Source organism: Vipera ursinii, assembly GCF_947247035.1.
Source record: "Vipera ursinii genome assembly, chromosome: Z".
In the NCBI taxonomy this organism is placed as follows: domain Eukaryota; kingdom Metazoa; phylum Chordata; class Lepidosauria; order Squamata; family Viperidae; genus Vipera; species Vipera ursinii.
The window spans coordinates 120954533-120976060 of NC_139517.1; the positions used below are offsets into that span (position 1 = coordinate 120954533).

Here is a 21528-nt window from a genome sequence, read left to right on the forward strand (position 1 = left end):
CTATGGACAATGTTCCTCCAGGCCTTCCTGTCCTCTACCATCTTCTGGAGTCCATCTAAGCTCACGCCTACTGCTTCAATGACTCCATCCAGCCACCTCATTCTCTGTCGTCCCCTTCTTCTACTGCCCTCAATCTTTCCCAGCATTCTTTGATAGGTTAATAATGCATAATTCTATCCTGTCTTTATAAGGTGAAAAGCAAAAAATAAAATAAAATTAAACCAGCATTGATTGGTTGGTTCTGCTGGTAAGTCAATTCACATCATCAGCAAAGAGTTAAAATTTAATGAAGAGCAAATTGGCTTGCTTTAAAGAAGCCAAAATTGATTGGCTTCATGACCCAACAGAAAACACAATAAGCCTTTGCTAGTCTCCAAGTCCTGTAATCATCTCAAGTCTTCAGAATCAATGAATAATAGCTCTCCGTTTGTGTTTTGAAATGTATGATTCATGTTATTGAAGCTGTATTCATTTTCACTGGGCGTCCCTCAATCAAAGACAGAAAACAACGCAGCAGCCTTTGTCTGCAAATGAATTCTGTCCAGCAGGCTGATGAGAATTTCAGTCTGATTTATAGCTGACATCAAAGCTGATAAAGGTCATCACTGAATCTCATTTTTTTTACTGCTTCCAACTATTTGGAGCTTCAAATGCCCACCTCTTTAAGTAACAGTTATTTATTCCAGTTTGTATGGAGTAGACCACAAAAGCTCTTCTTGACTTGACTGTTTTTCTCACTTTCAATTCCAGGGACAGGCAGAAAAAAAAATCTATATCCAACATTAGCAGGTGCTTTTAGCACCAGAGTGTATTTCTCTGCATACCTAGCAGAGAAGCATTTCCTTATGATGGCAGGTCCTTGTATATGGAATGTCACTCCAAGGAGAAAGAATTCTGAAGGCTATTAAATAGGACTGCTGGCAGAAGAATGAAAACACTGCAAATACAGAAACTCTACACTGTATTCCCATGTTCTGCTCCTCCTCAAAGAATGATTTCATTTATTTATGTCTCCCTTGCCTGCAGCAACCTTTAATGGTGGTGAGAGGCGAAATATGGGTATGAGAAATGCTCCCTATAAAATGGACCATGAGAAAGACTCACGACCATCAAGAATTCATTCAAATTTTCTTCCTGTTGCCTGCTGCCTCCATGCAAATGTTATCTTTGTCCCTTCCTTGCAAATATTATTCATCTGAAGAAGATGAGAAGACCTTGAATAGCATAATAAGAAACAGGCTTTCTTTTGCATGACCAAAACTAAAATGTGGCAGAAATGCAAAGCACTTAAGACCAAGTCAAACGTATTATTCAGGGGGGAAGTGGCAACCGAACAGGCTTGTATGTTATCAACCCTAACTTGAGTTCATTGGTAGACTGAGATTCAAAGAGGATATGAGCCTTGGTGGAGCAGTGGGCTAATGCCTCTTTAAGTAACACCAGCTGCCTGAAATTAGCTGCCTCCTTAAGTAACACCAGCTGCCTGCCATTAATGCAGGTTCGAGTCCCACCAGGCTCAAGGTTGACTCGGCCTTCCATCCTTCCGAGGTAGGTAAAATGAGGAGCCAGATTGTTGGGGGCAATTAAGCTGACTTTGTAATAATGCCGCTTGGGTGTGTGTGTGAAAGCCCTAATAAGCAGGCATATACATAGAATGAAGGCTACTGCTAAGCTTGTAAGCCGCCCTGAGTCTTCGGAGAAGGGCGGGATATAAATGGAATTGAAATAAAAATAAATAAATAAATATGAGTCTGTATTTGCAGTCTGAGGGCAAACTTTGAGATTTGATGAGAAAAAGATTCTTCCCTAGGTTCTAACAGAGAAGCATCATTTCTGGCTGCTTCATATTTCGAGGAATGGAAAATCAAAGAGAAAGATGGAAGATCCTTTAGAAGACATCATTTTGTTTCAGCTGGATATCTTCAAGGGATTTAGTTGAAATATTTTTCCTGCACCTCTTTTTGGCTGACCAAAAAATAACAATTTTCCAAATAGTCTAACTTAGGGGTCCCTAACCCCCAGTCCGTGGATCAGTACTGGACCGTGGCATGGCAGCAACTGATCCACACAAACAAGCAAAGCCTCATCCGCCGGATGCAGGCAGCACACAAAACCAGGCCCCCTCCGGTCCATGGAAAAACCTCTCTCCATTGAACCTCTCCGCCTGCTTTGGGGACTTCTGTCTGACTTGTGCTAAATTAATACAAATTACACTTTCAAAATGTGATTAAAAGGGAAGGTCTTACTTTTCCACATGCATTTCTAAAATACCAGATTTGGCATGTTGGAGAACGACTAGTGATTGCCACTATTGTGCTGCCTCTGATCATTAGATTATCTGAGGTAATAAGAGGGCTGGCATAGACAATTGGCCAGGCATCACATCCTGGAAAAGAACACCTCATCAGCAGGGAGATTCAATTGTGACAGGTTTCTGGCTTGCTGATATTCAACATTAGTTAGATAGCAGAAGCAGATGACATCAGCATAGCAGGAGGCTGAAATGTCTATTATTGATACAGGAGAATGTTTGTAGCTCAGAGTTGAAACAAGGGATCCTTGGTGCCCTCTGAGATTGGTGGTTTTCTTGCAGATGTTTCATTACCAAAATAGGTAACATCATCAATGCTCTCAATTTATATTCTAGTAGCTTATTTATTATTTATTATTTATTTTATTAATTTAATTTATATACCGCCCTTCTCTCAAGAGACTCAGGGCGGTGAACAGGGCAATACATAAAAATAGGATACAAAAATTAAAATTATTAAAACATAATTAAACAATGCCCATAAATAATACAGATTTAAAATTGAAGTAATAATAAAATCCCACCCCGTCCCATCAGGCCAGGCCCGCTTGTTTAAAAAGATAGGTTTTAAGGTCGCGCCGGAAGGAGCGGAGATCGGGCGCCATCCGGAGCTCTACCGGAAGATGGTTCCATAAATCCGGTGCACCCACAGAGAATGCTCTCCCCCTGGGGGCCACCAGTCGACATTCTTTGACCGGCGGCACCCTGAGGAGGCCCTCTCTGTGGGATCGTACTGGGCGGAGGGAAGTTGACGCCGGCTGCAGGTGCTCCCCAAGGTATTCTGGACCCATGCCATGGAGAGCTTTGTAGGTCATAACCAACACCTTGAACCTCACCCGGAAGACAACTGGCAACCAATGCAGCTCACGGAGCAAAGGTGTAACACGGGAGTATTGGGAAACCCCCGATACAACTCTCGCGGCTGCATTCTGTACCAGTTGGAGCCTCCGAGTGGTCTTCAAGGGTAGCCCCATGTAGAGAGCGTTGCAGTAATCAAGACGAGAGGTCACGAGCGCATGAGTGACTGTGCGCAAGGCATCCCGGTCTAGATAGCTTACCCTGTTACTGGTTCTTTGTTTAGGCTGTTTACTGTTCTTGTTTGGCAGTTCATTGATTGGGGTATTTATTTCCTGACTGTTGGTCTGATGTCAATCCTGATGTTAATCTATGCCCATCTGGGTATTGATTTCTGATGGGGAGATGTTTTGATTTTTTTGTTCCCCTTTTGGATTGTTTATTGTCTCATTTGCATGGTATGTATATATTGGTTACATCTATCTGTTGTTTACTTATGTCAATTTGTCAGAGTCCCAGGCTTCTAGGAAATCTCTAGCATTTTTAGATGGTCATACTAGAGTAAATTTGATCCCAAACTGCATTCTAGACTGGTCAGGCTCAAGCCCATATTTAGAAAGAAAAGAGCTAAATTAAATTAAATTTAATCAGGAATTTCAGCAATGCAAGCATGGGAGTGTAATGTTTCATTAGTTCAAGAGAGAGCAAAATTAAAATCTGTGGTTAAAAAAAAGCTGAAAGATAATGATGTCCAACAGAATGTTATCCACTCTGGAAGACTTCTGATAGGCAGAGCATTGAATAAGGTGATAAATATTATTGGTTATGATGATGACATCATCAAATAAGTCACTACACAACCCAACCCCTTTTATCATTTTCCCTATATGGAATTGGAAAGCTGGCAGCTCGGGTTCGAAACCTGAGCTCCATATGATGAGATGAGCTCCTTTCCTCGCCCCAGCTTCTGCCAACCTAGCATGCAAATGCAAGTAGATAAATAGGTACCACTTCAGGGCAGGATATAAATTGAATAAAATAAAATAAATAAATAAATAAATAAATCTGTGGTTCATAGCTGCGGAAGCAAATGTTGTCTGAACACATTTTCTGTGATCATGTGTCCAGTATGGCTATACACCAAAGGCACATGGGATGTTGCTCCATTTCCATCAAAGCGGTACCTATTAATCTACTCGCATTTGCATGCTTTCGAACTGCTAGGTGGAAAGGAGCAGAGGCAGGAACGGGAGCTCACCCTGTTGCACAGCACTTCAGTTTTGAACATGGGCTGTCAGCTTTCCAGCTCACAAGCTCAGCATCTTTTACCACTGAGCCATCATGTGCGCTTCATTACAATAATCGTGCAGAACTGAAAAAGAGGTAAGGAATATCAGGTAATCCTGTAGATTTAATCTACAGATGAACATGTAGACCTTTCTGTATTACTGTACTATAATTCCCAGTAGCCTTACATTATAGCATAATTCATAATGAGGAATGATGGGAGTTAGAAATTCAGTTCCATGTCTTCCATCAATTACTCCATTGTAGAGGTCTGCTACTATCACGATGTGCTAGCAATGATAAAACATTGATTTCTCATTTACATTGTTTTCAATCAGGGTAGCCTAGCTAAGAAGGAGATGCATTACAATTCAAATGTACATTACCAATACTCTTTTTAAAGAGGCTAAAAAGATTCATTATTCTGTCCACTGGACCATACATTTTAGAGAGTGTAAAAAATGTTTATTCAGTACAGAGAGCAGAATGCAGAAATACACAGCATTTTTAAATTTTTCTAAATTACCATGTTAGTATTAGGCAGCACATTTAAACAAGATACAGTTTGCTATAATTAAGTCTTCCATTCATAAAGGCACCTGGAATTTTCAATTTAATTTCTCTTCCTGCACAGGCCATTATGTTCTGAATCCTTTGCCTCTGTCCTAATTCTCCTTGCTCAATTTCTTTAATTTTCCTTCTCTTTAAAATGAAATGGAGGAAGGAAATGGAGCTTTAAATACTCAGTTTGCTGTAATTTTACCTAAACAATGAACATCTCACCACATCGGTACATTAGGCAAGCTGAACATGTTTTAGTCTGCTTTATTATGCAAGAAGTAGCTTTAATCACTCTTTATTTTAATTCAGTTCAAGCTCAGAGCTTTAATGTAGCAGTTTGTGTGAATGTGTATCATTCAATGTAAACACACATTTACACAAATAGTGATATCTCTTCTTGCTCCCCTTAGGCAAACATCTTTGTTGACTTTCCATGTAGATAATAAACTGGTACAGGAATGACCATGAATCTCTAGCATAAAAACAACACCTGCATATCAACAATAATAAATATAACTTACAAGAATGTTACAGTGATTTTCTTATAATGCAGTTGAATGTAATAGTTGATAACCAAATTTTGTAAACAAATATTATATAAGATATTAGAGGTCTCTTAAACTTCTACCAGTCAATTCATAGTATCTTTTCATTCTAGCATCGGTTCTCTTATTTTTAAAATACCTGTTAGGACGCTGAGCTTGTCGATCAGAAGGTCGGCAGTTTGGCAGGTCGAATCCCGAGTGCCGCGTAACAGAGTGAGCGCCTGTTACTCGTCCCAGCTTCTGCCAACCTAGCAGTTTGAAAGCACGTAAAAATGCAAGTAGAGAAATAGGGACCACTCCGGTGGGAAGGTAACAGCGTTCCGTGCGCCTTTGGCGTCTAGTCATGCCGGCCACATGACCACGGAGTCGTCCTCGGACAAGCGCTGGCTCTTCGGCTTTGAAACGGAGATGAGCACCGGCCCCTAGAGTTGGAAACGACTAGCACGCATGTGCGGGGGAACCTTTACCTTTACCTTTATAATTGTCTAATTGCCTTCCTTATGGAAGAACAGTAAACTACTTCACCCCTTCCAAACATATTAGATTACAGATCCCATAAACTCCAACCATTATCCGTGATATCAGAAGCAATGGCAGTTGTAGTCCCAAGAAATCCATGAAAACTAATCCATTTAGATCTGAAAAAATATCAGGTTTCTGTAGGCTTCTGTAGATTTAATTACCAGTTAAAAGCTAACTTTTTTTAACCAAACATAGTTTAACATTTTCACTTTAGGTATTTGTTCATAGTTACTCTGTTTATTTGATAATGAATTCAAGACAGAAAAGTTTATGAGCTGTTCAGTTATCTACTGACTTTACTGATCCTGGTGCTTCCACTGAGCCCTGACAGCCCCGAAGAAGCGCTGATCCTGGCGCTTCCGCTGAGCCCTGACAGCCCTGCAGCTCCAGCCATCTCTCGCTCAGGCTTGTGCGTTGCTGCCACCGGTTCAGCTCATTCCCCTCCCCCGCTACCACTTTTCTAGGATGGTCACGTACCACCTGCCAGGTGCCAACGTACCACAAGTGGTACCCATACCATTGGTTGAAAAGCCCTGTGCTAAACTATAGCTCCCATCATCCCTAGCCATCCTATCAATTGCATTTCCTTCTTTAAGTATAGCAATAGCACTTGGGCCTATATACCGCTTCACAATGCTTTATAGCCCCCCCGTAAGTGGTTTACAGGGTCATTATATTTCCCCCAACAATCTGGGTCCTCATTTTATCCACCTTGGAAGGATGAGTCAACTTTGATCCAGTGAGAATGGAACTGCCGAACTTCTGGCAGCCAGAAGTAGCCTGCCATACTATATTCTAACCAGTGCACCACCACGGCTCCTCCATCTTTCTACACAGAGCTTTCTTTTGACCCCCAAACTCAATATTCATAACAATCTTTAAGATTTGGAATAAACTGCAGCTGGGAAACAACTACTGATTTGTCTTCCATATTGCCAAGCTTTATCACTCTTCAGGGTCCCCTCTAACTGATCGATCACATCAATGCTTGACCTTTATAATGAATATTGTTCCGCTATGATCTTTTAGAGAGACGCAGCCTATGTCTTCAGATTGGACGCAATGAATTTTGAAGAACAGGGACATAAAATGGCTGTGTTCAATCACCTTGACAGTTTCTCCTGCACATCACTATGATATCTTTTTGGTTTGTCTGCCTACCATCAGATCTTTTGGTTGGCAGATTTTTGCTATAAATATTCATCTGATTTAGCTAATAGTTTCACTATTCACAACAATCTTTAAGAATAGAGTTTGCCAACTTTGGACACTTTAAGATACGTAGACTTCAATTCCCAGAATTCCCCAGCCAGCATGAAGTCCATGCAGACACATTGAAAAATCTTCATTATGTTTCAACTTCTATTCCTACTGCCAAGAGACTTTTATTATTATCAAATCAATCTCTTTTCTGATTAATTTATTATTCATTAAAACTTTGCAATATTAGAATCCATTTTTCTATCCACTTCCACTTCTTCCTCCTTAAAGCTCCTTGTTAAAGCCAAGATAGGCTTGGCAGTGTAGTGCCATCTATTACCAAAATCATCTACAGCAGGGCTTTTCAACCAGTGGTACGGGTACCACCTGTGGTACATTGGCACCTGGCAGGTGGTACGCGACCATCCTAGAAAATTGTCATAAATCATTTCCTTTCAGCACTATTGCAACTTCAAAAGGTCATTAAATGATATCTGTACTTTATATGTTTCAGCAGGAAATGCAACACTGAAATAGAAAAAAAATATCCATGCAAACAAAGGGGACGTTTTGTCCATAGAAGAGACTCTTATTTGCAAATTATTCAGGAACTGTGGTTTCTGAAAAATGGATCTATATTTGGGGATTTCAGCACTTCCATAGTTCTCTTTATATGCAAATGCCTAAACAATATCATACTTATTATTGGTGGTTTGTTAATATTTTATTATTTAGTCTACTTATAGCTAGATTCCACCAATTCTTTTAATTATTTACTATCAATGCTTTAATAGTATCTTGTAATTTTTGATACTTCCAGGTCTATGGGTACCACCATCTACTTATGTTTATTATTAACTTTAAAGTCTTGTTTTGGATTTCAGAAAATGTGAGATTGGCAATCCTTGCTTGGATTAAATAAGGAAAGGATCAACCTGGCATAGAAAACCAGCAAATTCTTTCTAACTGTCTCCAAGGCAGAGATTGTGTTCTGAATTCACTGGCCCATGTAGCAGATGCCTGCTTGGCTCCAGTTTGGGTTAAATGTTAGCCTACATGTTCCTAAAGCCACAATAATGAGGTTAATGGTGGCTCAGGGTTCTAGTTGTAAAACACAAAATAATCTTCATTATTTAAATATTGTCAGGCTTCAACAGATATGTGTTATCCAGGAGGCAGAAGGAGGAGGATAGGAGAAGCCATTTATTTGTGCAACAGATGGAGAGGAAGAATAAAGAACACCAGGAGAGAACATTTAAATGTTCATCGTGTTATGGAGGCTTAAGTCAAGGCCCACATCTTAACAATCTCAGTTGTGTTCCTGGAATAGTTCTCTACCAAAATTGGCAGACAATTTTTTTCTTTTATGCCTTCATCTACAAATACCTTCATGACAATTGTCTATCTGATCCATTTGTATAAGATACTGTTGCAATCAGCTGCCTGAATTTCTACCTTATTCTTAACAATAACCCTTTTTTCACAGGTATTTCTTGACTTATGACCCCAATTGGGACCAGAATTTGTGCTGCTGAGCAAGGCAGTTTAAGCACTTGGTTTTATGACCTTTTTTGCTGCAGTTATTAACAAATCACAGCAATTTTAAGTGAATCATGTGGTTGTTAAGCAAATCCAGCTTCTGCAATTGACTTTGCTTGTTGAAAGCTGGCTAGGAAAGTTGCAAATGCTGATCACATGACCCTGGGATGCTGCAATCATCATAAATACATGCCAGTTGCCAAATACCTGAATTTTGATCACAGGACCATGGGGATACTGTGACAGTCATAAACAGGAGGACCAGTCGTAAGTCACTATTTTTCAGTGTTCTTTAACTTTGAATGGTGGTTAAATGAATGAATGTAAATCAAGGACTTCCTATACTTGTTCAGTCAATCAGATATTTGTCCACCTGAATCAGAATATTTTTCCCCTTCAATTTTTGTTATTTAAACTCCAGTTCTTCAATATTGGGGCTTGGGGCTTTTCATCATTCTTATTTTACCTAACCCCTCCCCCTCCCAATTTCATTTGCTTAACCTACCCAGATTTTTTAATCTTTCTTTCCCCTTCTCTTTTTTAATGGTATTTACAAATTTTTTTTTGGGGGGGGGCGGGAATATTCTGAATACCATGCAGGTTTGGCAAACATTAGAATAATGACCTATTCAGATTAGTTTGAATGTAATTATGATAGGTACTTGAGACACACAGATTTATCACAAAGGAGCTTTTCATTAACAATATTTATCTCTTACGGAGTGCCTAATTAGCTTTTACATAAAAATGTGAGGATTTTTTTTCCCAATTCAAAAAGGCTGCATTGAAGGAAGACAGAAAGTAAAGGGAAATCTATCAGAATCCACCAGGATTTCTTGCATGAGAAAAAAAAAAAGATTAGACAGAAAACATAGCTTCGAATGAACAAATAGAGATTTTTTTTAGAATTTCTTTTTTAGAAAGAAAGAATGTCCAAGGATGGAGGCTTTTCATGATTACATGCAGGCAAAAACACAAGACAGAATAAGAAATAAATTGGACAGGGGTTGTACAAGACTGATAAGTCTTTCCAAAGGAAGCAGATGTGAAAAATATGAACACAAAGACAATGACATTTCTTTTAAAGCTCAGAAAAAAGGAGTGGGTGACATATGTGCCTGTTTGTAAACCAAGAGATTTGCTTTTAAGGCTTCTTATTCAAGCTCTTGGATTCTCCCACATTTTTGTTTGTGAGACCAAAGCCTACACGGGTCATACTTTGTGATGAAAAAGTTGATTGTGAGTAGTAATTTGGGAGTGGGAGTAGAACGAAGTTCCTTTTACTTGTACAATGATTTACTGTTTTTCCAGGAGATAATTTCCTGTGTGTGGGATCTACCTTTCAAGTGCAACACAAAACAATGCCTCTACTTCTGCTGCCATCCTAAAGGGAAAAAAAACTTAATTTGAAAGCAGGGATAACTAAGGTTGCCTTATCTCATCTGACACAGTAAAATATAGCTTTGCTAACTTCAACAGCTGTCTCATAAAAATATCCCCACAAATTACATGGTTTGGGACAATTCTATAAGTCTTCAGACTTACTGATGAGAGTGAGGAACACAGTTTGCAAAGCTTAATTCAGTGATGCTGAAGAAAAGAATTTGAGGCATAACAACTCTGTAATAATGTAATGTTGTCTATATCTATTTAAAAATAAGCCCCACAGAGTTTAATAAGATTCGTTTGCCATGCAATGTATATGTCTATATAAAATTGCTGACTGGATTTGCATTTAAGGTACTCCTTGACTTACAACCATTTGTTTAGTGACTGTTCAAAGTTACAATGGCATTGAAAAAAGCGACTTGTAACTGGCTTTCATACTTGTGGACATTATTTTATAACAAATACACAATATTTAGTTTTTATTAGCATATATTTATTTCACTAGTATATTTTGATATGTTTATTGTTTCATACCATAGCTGGCTTAGGAATTCTGGGAGTTGAAGTCCATGAGTCATAAAAGAGCCAAGGTTGCCTACCCCTGCTCTAGACTAATTATGTGAGGTATGTAAGGGGAATGAATGTATGAAAAAGTAGCTACTTCTGAACTTCTATATTTGTCAATATTCAAAATTATTTTTTTAATAGTACCACTGTGGCTTCACTGTAATAATACAAATGACTTTTAATGTTGTAGTTCTAAAACATGAAGTAATATCTGTTTTTGTGTGCATATGTTATCAATGAGATGAGGATAAGGAAAGGATACAAAATTTCCTAATTTGCTTGTGTTTATTTATTTATTACATTTCTACACCACCCATCCTATCTGGACAGTTTAGAACATCAAGAGCTACAGATTAAATATGACATAGTCCTTGGCCTAAAATGTAATGGAGCCTGGGATTATAGTCATAAGTCAATGCATCCTGTAACTCAGCAGCCTCCAACCTTTTGGGCACCACGGAACGGTTCCATGGAGATGGCGTAGTTTCATGTGTTGCCTTCATCTGGCTGATGGAGCTTTGCTTGTTTGCGTGGACCAGTTTCTGGCATGCTGGTCCACTGACTTGGGATTGGGGACCCCTGCTGTAGCTGGATACAATATTTTTTTTACATTTTTTGTGGTATCATTAAGTGTATACTGCAGTCATTAAGCAAATCGATTTTCATCAATGGCTGTTTTTTGCCAGACGAACAATGCAAAATGGGAAAAAATATCTCAACTCACAATCACGTAATCACATCACGCAGGCTATAAAGGTTGAGTCGGCTGCTAAGTGTCCAAAATGTGATCATATCGCTACAGGTGTGTGTGTGTGTCCATTGTAACTTTGAGAGTGGATTGTGGGTAAGTGTCTATCATAACTTTTAAAGGTTGTTAAGCATCAAGAACTACTTGTACATTTCAAAACTGAAGTTGAAGCATAATAATCTTCAGTGATGGGTGAAGAAAGCTATTCTCCGGTATGACTCATGATTAAATTCAACAGAAGTTCAAAGAAATAGTTCCAGAATTTTCTCTTTTCTTTTTCTTCCTTCTTTCCTCTCCTTGTTCACTTTCCTTTTAACCAGTTCATGTCTTTTGCAACTAGTAATTCTGCAACCAGTTGACTTCCCTTTGTTCTAAATCCTACTTCATCATCTTTCAAAACTCACGTTCCTTCCAAAGTACTTGCCCTTTGGCTGCACTATGCTCTGACAAAATTGATTTAGAAAGTGGCACCCTTTAAAACCCCTATACTAAAGGTTTCTAATCCAATTTTCACAATACTGAGATCAGAAATAGAACTCAAGATCAACCTGAGACTCTTACAGAGCCAGGAAAAGGTTAACTCATTTCAACCAATTCTAAAAGAGCTCCTGCTGCCTTTTTTGTGTAGGAAGACTACAATCATATTGTATCTCATAAGATGCCTACTTTTCCATCTAGCAGCTGTCACTCAAATGGAGAGGAAACTGTGAACAGACCTCCGTGTGCATATTTTCAGGATTGGCTATAGATCCAGAGGAAGCAGACGGCAATGCAACACACACTGATATACCATACCAAGTAGAGCAAAGTCATAATGATTACCCAAGGAGCTTTGGACAACATTTGGTTGAGAAACCAGCTGGAGCATCCTCACCCAATGATAGTTGTTATTCCAACAAAGACTTTAAGAAGCTGACAAAGACCAAGTGATTTCAAGCAGCTCAACTCCTCCAAGATGCCAAGAGAAGATCTCCTTTTTAATCTCACATCCCAGGTGGTTTTCCATTGTGTGGCAATCCATAGTTCCAAATCTTCCTTGGAGCAATGCAAGCTTTCAAACTGAGCCACCAAGGGCACTAGCAGTTGGGAAAACTGTGTTGGCAATGTATAAATTTTGCCCAAAACCCATAGCTGATGTCAAGTTGATGGTTGACACCATCAGTTGGATTTATGCAATTGTTGGCATAACATTGGGTATTACTTTTAAAACAAGCTGGGGGCAGAAGATTGTGAAAAAACAGGATATGCAATTCTGACAGATTGCTATCATCTTGGGCAGAGTATATATATATGAACTGGGTTAATGATCTTCATGTAGCTGGAAAATGTCTCCTTTAGCCCAGCCTAACCATAGTATTGCAGAAAAACTCTAAATTGTTTTTCATATTTGTATACATGGAGAATTCTCGTGTGCTGATTCTGGCCTCTGGAGACCACAGAGAACATCCTGATTCCTGCTTTCCATTCTCGAGGGGATCATGAAATGCAGTATAGTTCTTAATTCAGTTCTCTAAGCTTTGGGCTCTCTTCTTTTTCATTGGTATCAAAGCTAAAAGGACCCTTGCGGGGTGGAAGGAAATGGTGTAGTGCTTAAACCAGAACAGCTAACCCTATTCAGTTTTTGTTATCGTTAGGAAGAAATTCAAAAAATATAACATGTCCTTACTGTTGGTGGAGAGAGCAGAGACTTAATTAATGGGTCTATTTAGGATTTTCCTTCATTCAGCTTTTGCCTCCAACCCCTAGATTTTGCTAGTTATTTCCAAAGCAATTTCCCTTTTCCTCCTGGAAAAATGGGACATGATTTATTCATATTTGTCTTCCAGACAAATTGCCTTGCAGACCTTGATAACACAGACTTTTCTACACCATAGTTTCTGGTGCACTAATGAGAATAAATTGGGTCAGGCTAGAGGACATAATGTGTAGAGAAGCATGGCTTTGCCTGGTAGGAAAGTCAACTTTTCAGGCCTAGGAACCATTAGCTGAATGAGAAGACAAGGTGGATTGCAAAAATCACAAAAAAACAAATGGCAAAATTTAATTTGACTTAGAAGTCCTTGAAAAAATTTCCATGCAATGTAACATCATTTTTTAAACTGATGTAGCCTTATTATGGAAGTAAATCAGGATTGTATGAGTCAAAGATGAGACCCTACCTATGTGGTCAAAGGAAAGAAAGAAGGAAGGAAGGAAGGAAGATAAAGAGAGAAAAGAAAGAGGAAGGAAGAAGAAAGTGAAAGAGCAAGGAAAGGGAGGGAGGGAGGGAGGGACGAAGGGTTAACTTGATAACTGATTGGCATTCTTCACCTTCAAAGCTTGGAAACTGAAAGCAACCCTCACATGCAATCCATGCTTTATTGTTGAATTATGTACACAATGAAAAATGAACTATGTGTCATTTTAATTCAGGCTACGTCTTTATTATTGTTGCTGTTAAGTGTTGGAAGTATCAAGGCTTTTTATAAAGGTGCTAAAGTACCACGGGGAGTAATCCACAAATCACTCATGTCCTGCCCACACATCAAAATAAAGCTTCAGAGGTTTTATTATTAAAAAATGCAGTAAGGCTCTGTTACATAAACAAATGCAAAATAAATTACCTTAAATACCATGAAAAAATAGGAACTCCAACACTGGTCTGCATGTGTGCACACATCAACAAATGTGTCAGAATCCATTTATATCACATTTCATAAATGTATAGGTAGAACAATGTGCTTATTCTGGGAATTCTGCCATCTCTCCGAGGGGGGGGGGGAGGATAGACTTAAGGTGATCTTCTAACAACAGGGAACATTTGAACTGGGGGAGGGAGGGGGAGACACAGACCTGGATCGCATCTTCATTTACAACTGAAAAAGGAAGAAGCAATAACAATAAAACCAGGGAGAGTTTCCCTTTCCCAAGGAAGGGCCTGACACCTAAGCAAATGATGAGAGCCTGACCAAATGGATGAGGGGAGGGGCTGAAATGGGAATGCTTTATATGGGATTGAAATGTAACTTTGTTAGATTCCGTCTTGTATTGCCACAATCAATTCCATCCTAGTAAACATTTTCCTTTTGGACTAAACTTGCATCCAAGAGTTCTTATTTCCTAAGATGTGGATTGAGGTGGGTCCTGACAAAATGTCAGTTTGTACACTTTCCCTCTTGCCATGGTTAAAGCCACTCACAAGTCAGGAAAAGCATGGGAATCTTGCCTTATGGAATTCTTGCCCATTAGAATGGAGCAGTTCAACATAAGAGCTTCTGTCCAATTACCTCTCCCATAGAGATGCATTAAAGGACTTCTTCCCCTTTTTCCCCTTTCCTTCTCGTTCCTCCCCCGCCAACACCCCAAATTTGGTCCTGTTCTGTTTAGTTTTCATCTTGGAGCCCCCTATATAATTTTAAAACATCCCTATTGTAATACTTGGGGGTTTTTTTCATAGTTATCTACTGTAAGTCAAAGACAAAGCTTCTACCTTGACATCTATTATCTGCTATGCCACTTATATATGAATACCTTGGTCCTCAGTAATTACTCAGAAGTAGGGACTGAGAAGAGATGAATTGTTACACCATAATCTGATAGTTTCAAAAGGCAACTGGAAGAAGAAGAAGAAGACATTTTGCTTCTCATCCAAGAAGTGCTATCAGTTCTGGTAGGATGATGGGGGTGATGGAAGGATTAGTTCTGACAGAAGTGAAATGTTTTCTTCCTGAAGGAAAAATCCCCAGTCTTTTTGCCTTTTGAAAAAGCACCTTTGAGACAACTAAGACTTGGATGACTGAGAATCTCCACAGACATAACAAATTAAAAATCTGTAAAAGAAAATGCCACGAACCCACAATGAAAAGCCCAGAAATATTTTACACAGTCACCTCCATAGAAATGTGGATTTTATGAGCATAGTCTCAATCTGACTTCTTACTTTATAGGTAAAGGTAAGGTAAAGGTTCCCCCGCACATGCGTGCTAGTCATTTCCGACTCTAGGGGCCGGTGCTCATCTCCATTTCAAAGCCGAAGAGCCAGCGCTTGTCCAAGGACGTCTCCGTGGTCATGTGGCCGGCATGACTAGATGCCAAAGGCATATGGAACACTGTTACCTTCCCACTGTAGTGGTCCCTATTTTTCTACTTGCATTTTTACGTGCTTTCGAACTGCTAGGTTGGCAGAAGCTGGGACGAGTAACAGGCGCTCACTCTGTTACGCGGCACTCGGGATTCAACCTGCCAAACTGCCGACCTTCCGATCGACAAGCTCAGCATCCTAACCCACTGAGCCACCGCGTCCCGCGTCTTACTTTATAGCCAGATGCAAAGATTCTCCAGTAGGATTTACTGCCACATATCAGCAAGAACAGTAGCTTTTCTGTTTTGAAAAATGGAAATATTAAATGCTTCAACCACGCATGGTCTGCCATCTCCTCTTTAAATGTATATAAACACAACTAACTAATCTTTTGGAATTCAATCCATCTGTATTCAAGGGAATACCATTGTATTATTATTTCAGATTATTTTCTTGAGTGCTCAAATAAAAGGGTTTAGTTGTCAATTCAATGCTTATTTTAATGGGTTCTAGTACTGTTGTCCATCAACTAAGTTATCATGAATGGAATCCAAGACTACAATGAAATTAATAAAGACAAAAGTGGTTTATGATAGTGCTTATCAAAATGGTGCACCATATTGTTTTCCCAGCTCCATACTGCCTCGCTGATGAACTTAAAAGTCATCATTCTGTTTTGTTGTTTACCCAGCTGTAAAATGAGTATAATAACTACATTTGTCAGCCCCACAGGGTTATGCGAATCTTAATTAAGGCTACAGAATTGTTCTGATGGCCTCAGATGAAAATGGTGACATTTAATTTATTTCTTTCGGCAAGTTGCCCATCTCTGTCATTCAGGACTCATAGACTGGAAAGAATGCTAAGTTATACAATGGAGATCTTCTGAGCTTTTATGCTAAAAACAACTGAGAATCGGACACATTCTAAGAGAAAGCAGCAGCAAAAGGCTAAGCCATTCAGCTCCAAAGCCATCTGACATTTATATAACAGCTCACCCAGTGACAGCTGACTAGAGATCTTTTTCAGTGCCAGATCAACCTTCAGTCTTTTCAACCTGTTAATGAGACACACAGCTCGATCCTTTTCAGCCAAGAACAAGAATGAAAACATACATTATATGGAGCCCTGAGCAACTTTTTTACCTCTAGCATGGCTTAATGAAAAGGAAGCATCCGAGACTGAAACCAAGATGACAGAAGCAATAGATAGAACCGAGGATTCATCCATGGTCTCTTGGGTTGGGGTTTATAGATTATAAAGATGTTTTCCTTTGCAAAACTAAAAGCCAGGAACTCTAGTTACTACTTTCCCTTCCATTGCAATGGGGCTCCAATTTCCCACTGTTCGTGCAAGAGTAGCACCCTTGCAGGACCCAAATGCTTCAATTGATAGGGAGCTGTCCAATAGCAGCAGTGCTGAAAAAAGAAAATGTTAAACCAGCCTCAAGCATAGGCTTCAATCAGTGTCGTCATAGCTGCTCCTACAGTTCCAGCCTTACTAGGCTCTTGATCCAGCCTGTATGTGGAAACCTCTTCATATTTCTGGCAGGATTCTGCTTTAATTTATTCATTCATTAGATTTTTATCCTGTCTTTATATTTATTAGATTTTTATCCTGCCTTTATTACTTTATAAGAAACCCAAGGTGATGAACATACATAATACGCCTTCTATGTTTCCCACAATAACTACCTATGAAGTGAGGGAGAGTAACCAGCCAAGATCACCAAATTGCTTTCCTACCTCTGAGCCTCCAGGTTTCCTGATCTAGCACCTTTACCACTACACTAAACTGGGTCTAGTTCTCTCTACTCCTGCAGTCCCAAAGTTGTAGCAGGCCCTCAAATCTACTTCTTTTCATCCCTGGCACTTTTACCTGATTAAGACCAGTGATAGCATCCCTAATTCTCTAAGGAAGATCCATCTACTTCTGGGCAAGTCCTAAAAGGCAGGTATTGTAATGGAGAATGATGGAAAGAAAAGTAGTTTGATGAATCCTTTTGAGAAGAAATATAGTTGGTAGATCCAGGAACCTTGCATGGACATTTTAAACTATTCATTATTGTACCCAAGAACTTGAATAGTTACATAGTAATCTATATACCACACAATTTGGTCCCAAAACAACTCAAAATCTCAATGCACTGTGAAAACCCTGCTCTTACCAGGAGTCATGTCCATGGGATTTATATCTGAATAAACACAGATGCATGATGGACCTTCTAGTTCAGACTTGTCAAACACACGGCCTGTGGGCCACATCCGGTCTATGATGGGCCCATTTCTGGGGCCACCCCAGAGATGGCGAGGGTCTGGCCCCCAACCATCCCAACCACACCCTACCCCAGCCTGGCACAGGACGTGGCAAGTGTGCAGGGGACTCCGGCGCAGCTCTGGTGAACCAGGCCCCGGCATCTGCCGCAGTTGAATCCCCCCTCTGCCAGAGACCCACAGATCCTCTCCACGGCCCTGCCTGCCCCGCCCCGAGGGCAAACATAATGCTGATGTGGCCCTCAATGAAATAGAGTTTGACAACCCTGTTCTAATTATTGTGTGTTGAAGTCAGGCCATGAACTCTGTAGTCACCCTGGTACTACTTCAAGTAATTTCCATACTCTGTCCGAGAAGAATGCCTGACTGTCCACTGTAAAAATAAATCTAGCTATTTCAGTAAAAGCATCTTTGTATTAAATTAATTGCCCTACAGAAGTAGTCCTCGACTTACATCCATTCATTTAATGCATTCAATGTTACAATGACACTGAAAAAAGTGACGTATGACCGGTCTTCATTGTTACATCCTTTGCAGCAACCACGTGATATATGTGTGTATGTATAAAGGTAAAGGTTCCCCCGCACATGCGTGCTAGTCATTTCCAACTCTAGGGGCTGTTGCTCATCTCCGTTTCAAAGCTGAAGTGCCAGCGTTTGTCCGAGGACGTCTCCGTGCTCATGTGTCCGACATGACTAGACGCCAAAGGCGCACGGAATGCTGTTACCTTCCCACCGTAGTGGTCCCTATTTTTCTACTTGCATTTTTACGTGCTTTCAAACTGCTAGGGTGGCAGAAGCTGGGATGAGTAACAGGCACTCACTCTGTTACGCGGCACTCGGGATTTGACCCGCCAAACTGCTGACCATCTGATCGACAAGCTTAGCGTCCTAACCCACTGAGCCACCGCATCTCTATGTATGTATATGTGTATGTATATGTATGTATGTATATGTGTGTGTTTGTGTGTGTAGATAGATAGATAGATAGATAGATAGATAGATAGATAGATAGATAGATAGATAGATAGATAGATGGATGGATGGATGGATGGATGGATGGATGGATGGATGGATGGATGGATGGATAGATAGATAGATAGATAGATAGATAGATAGATAGATAGATAGATAGATAGATAGATAGATATATTTTTAATAATTTTAAAAGTACGAATCCCAGGCATATTTACTTAAAGTATAAAATCTTCGAACACCAGGATGGATAAAAAACAGTTGTTTATTGCTAAAAGATCATATGCTTTAAACGGTTACTTTTTATTGCTTATTATGATCTTTTAGCAATAAACGACTGTATTTTATCCATCCCAGTATGTATACACACACACACACACACACACACACACACATATATATGTTTGTGGTTTGTGTGTGTGTGTGTATACACATACACACACACCTGTGGTGACAGGAACATCTGCTACTCACCCCCCCACACACTTTGTTCTAAAATGGTAAGAGGGCAGCTGGTTAAAAGTGCTGTCATTTATTTCATATCTTGAGTCTTTACTGCTAAATAAGCATTAAGTAACAGAATATATGAGTAATAAGATGTTACACTCCTAAGTGAGGAATATATAGGTGAAATTAAAAAAATATTTGGCACGCTCTTCATCTAAAGATTTTAGAGCCGTTTAGAGAAACAGGAGCCAGATGTTCTATTCAGGCATCCTTGGTGCTGATCTGATGAGAGGCGTATGTATTTTGTAATGGGCTTGAATTATACTTTTGTCAGGGATTAACCAATGGAAAACACAGTGGGGCAGAGAAGGGTGGATTTTTTATGTTGGGCAGGGAAACCTGGAATTGCAGTCCCAACAGATTTACAGACTGGGAAGGCAGAAACCCAGAACTATGTCATCAAAAGGAGGAGGAGGAGGAGGAGAAGATGGAGGTTCTATAATCCAAATCTGTCTCTTATTCTGTTACGTGTTATCTACTTTGTGTCTCCCGTCCTTGTAAGGAATTCTGGGTAGTTTTCCTGTTTCACCTTCACAGCTCTCTGTCTAATTAGTAGCTCAAGCCCCAAAGCAATTCCATCAACAAATCAAAAACAGCCCCTGTACATCCTTACTTGTAAAATTCTTTTCCGCAATGTATACTTTGGTATACGTTCCTATGAGACATACTCTGATTATAATACTCTTTTTACCTTTTTGCTTAAACATTCTGCAGTTAAACCTAGATAACAAGCTTTTGCACTTCTTCGTTTCACTGTACTGATGTTTAGCTTCTACTACTCCATGCAATATTTCATTTTCAATGTATTGCTCTAGAATAGGCATAACCTATTTTTTAAATAAATCAATAAATCAATAGTAAAGTTTTCTAATTCAGCTCTTTGCAACATATTATTTATAAAGCCCAAAGGCTGTGCTGTGCTTCATAATATCGGGAAGATGTTGCCAGTTGTGGTATCACTATGCTCACTGGATGAAAAGGTTTGACTTATACAGAATCTCTTTATAAAATTTTGCTCAGCTGAAAAATACAATGAAACACCACAGGCAAGAGAAGTGCTTGAAACAAATGGCGTAGGAAGTTATTTTTATACGTGATTGCAAGACTTACCACTTATCCATTTAGCCTCTGGATCATGAATTTTGAAATCTTCGCTGAATAGATCTTCAACTGTAATTTTCTTCTTCTGAGACTGGCTATTATCTTCAACTGTAAATCAAGAGGGATGAAATATCCAATATGTTTAATTTGCAATTTACCTGCCCATTCAACAAATGAAACCAGTTATCCATTTTCCTTCTGAATTAGCAACGTTGCATAGGTGTACATGGGATTTGTTAGAATTCCTTATTGCATTACCGTTGATCTAATTAGCAGAGATCTTTTCCATTTGCAACTTGGAATGTGTGAAGAAAATCCAGGATCGCACTTATTAGCGCAATAGAGAAGGCTCAATTGAGATGTCAGGGAAGGTGTTTTGCCACCAAACCAGTACAAGACAACTTTACAACATTCATTGCGAGATAATGGAGTGAAAATACGGCAGAGTGAATATAAGGGGCATCTGTGAAACTATAAAAATAAAATCAATAGTTTTGTGCCATCTTATAAAACTATTTTGCATAAAACACATGTCATATTTCCACAGGTCAGATCCAATTTAGTCTTAAAGCAATGATAATAGAAGACTAAACTCTAGCTCTAGAATTGTCTGGAAATGTAGTCATGGCAACTGGACTTATTTCTTGTTGATTTTTGCTGCCCATCGAAGCAACTTCTTTGGTCTGAGCAAGTTGGTGAGGGGAATCTGAATAGGCAGGGAGCTGTTGGAATGTACCAACTCCCAAAATTCTTAGGGGTATTTCAACCTCAGGGTTTCTTCCCCAATGGAATTGCCTCAGTTCTACCTGGATGACTGAGAATCTTCATTGACTTTAGTTCTAAAATGTTTTGATAAACCTAAAAGCCACAATATAGAAATGGTCATATAGAAAACCAGACATTTTTGCCTCCCATAGTTATATATTTTATGATTAAAAATGGATTTTAAAATGGTTGCACCTGTCATTTTGAGGCCGGTGACTGTCACTACATGTGTTTGGACCCAACTGTTGCAAAAGTCCTTTGAGAATAGATTTTCATTTTGTACATAATTGATATGATGAGTTAAAGGGCTGTTTATAGAATATTAGTGCTGCTACTTATAGTTGTATCATTTATTGTGGATTTTAATTGTTAGCAAGGGTCTT

The 21528-nt window shown here is 39.3% G+C and overlaps 1 protein-coding gene across 1 annotated transcript in view; it reads right to left on the reverse strand.

The window, feature by feature from the left end:
• The window catches only part of DPP6 (dipeptidyl peptidase like 6), a gene marked incomplete at both ends in the record, with an annotated part of 248705 nt that overhangs the window by 141775 nt on the left and 85402 nt on the right, over positions 1–21528 (reverse strand). The window contains one exon of the mRNA XM_083379052.1: positions 20390–20488. Coding sequence (XP_083235178.1) covers positions 20390–20488 — 99 coding nt within the window. The remainder of the gene's footprint in view (positions 1–20389; positions 20489–21528) is intronic.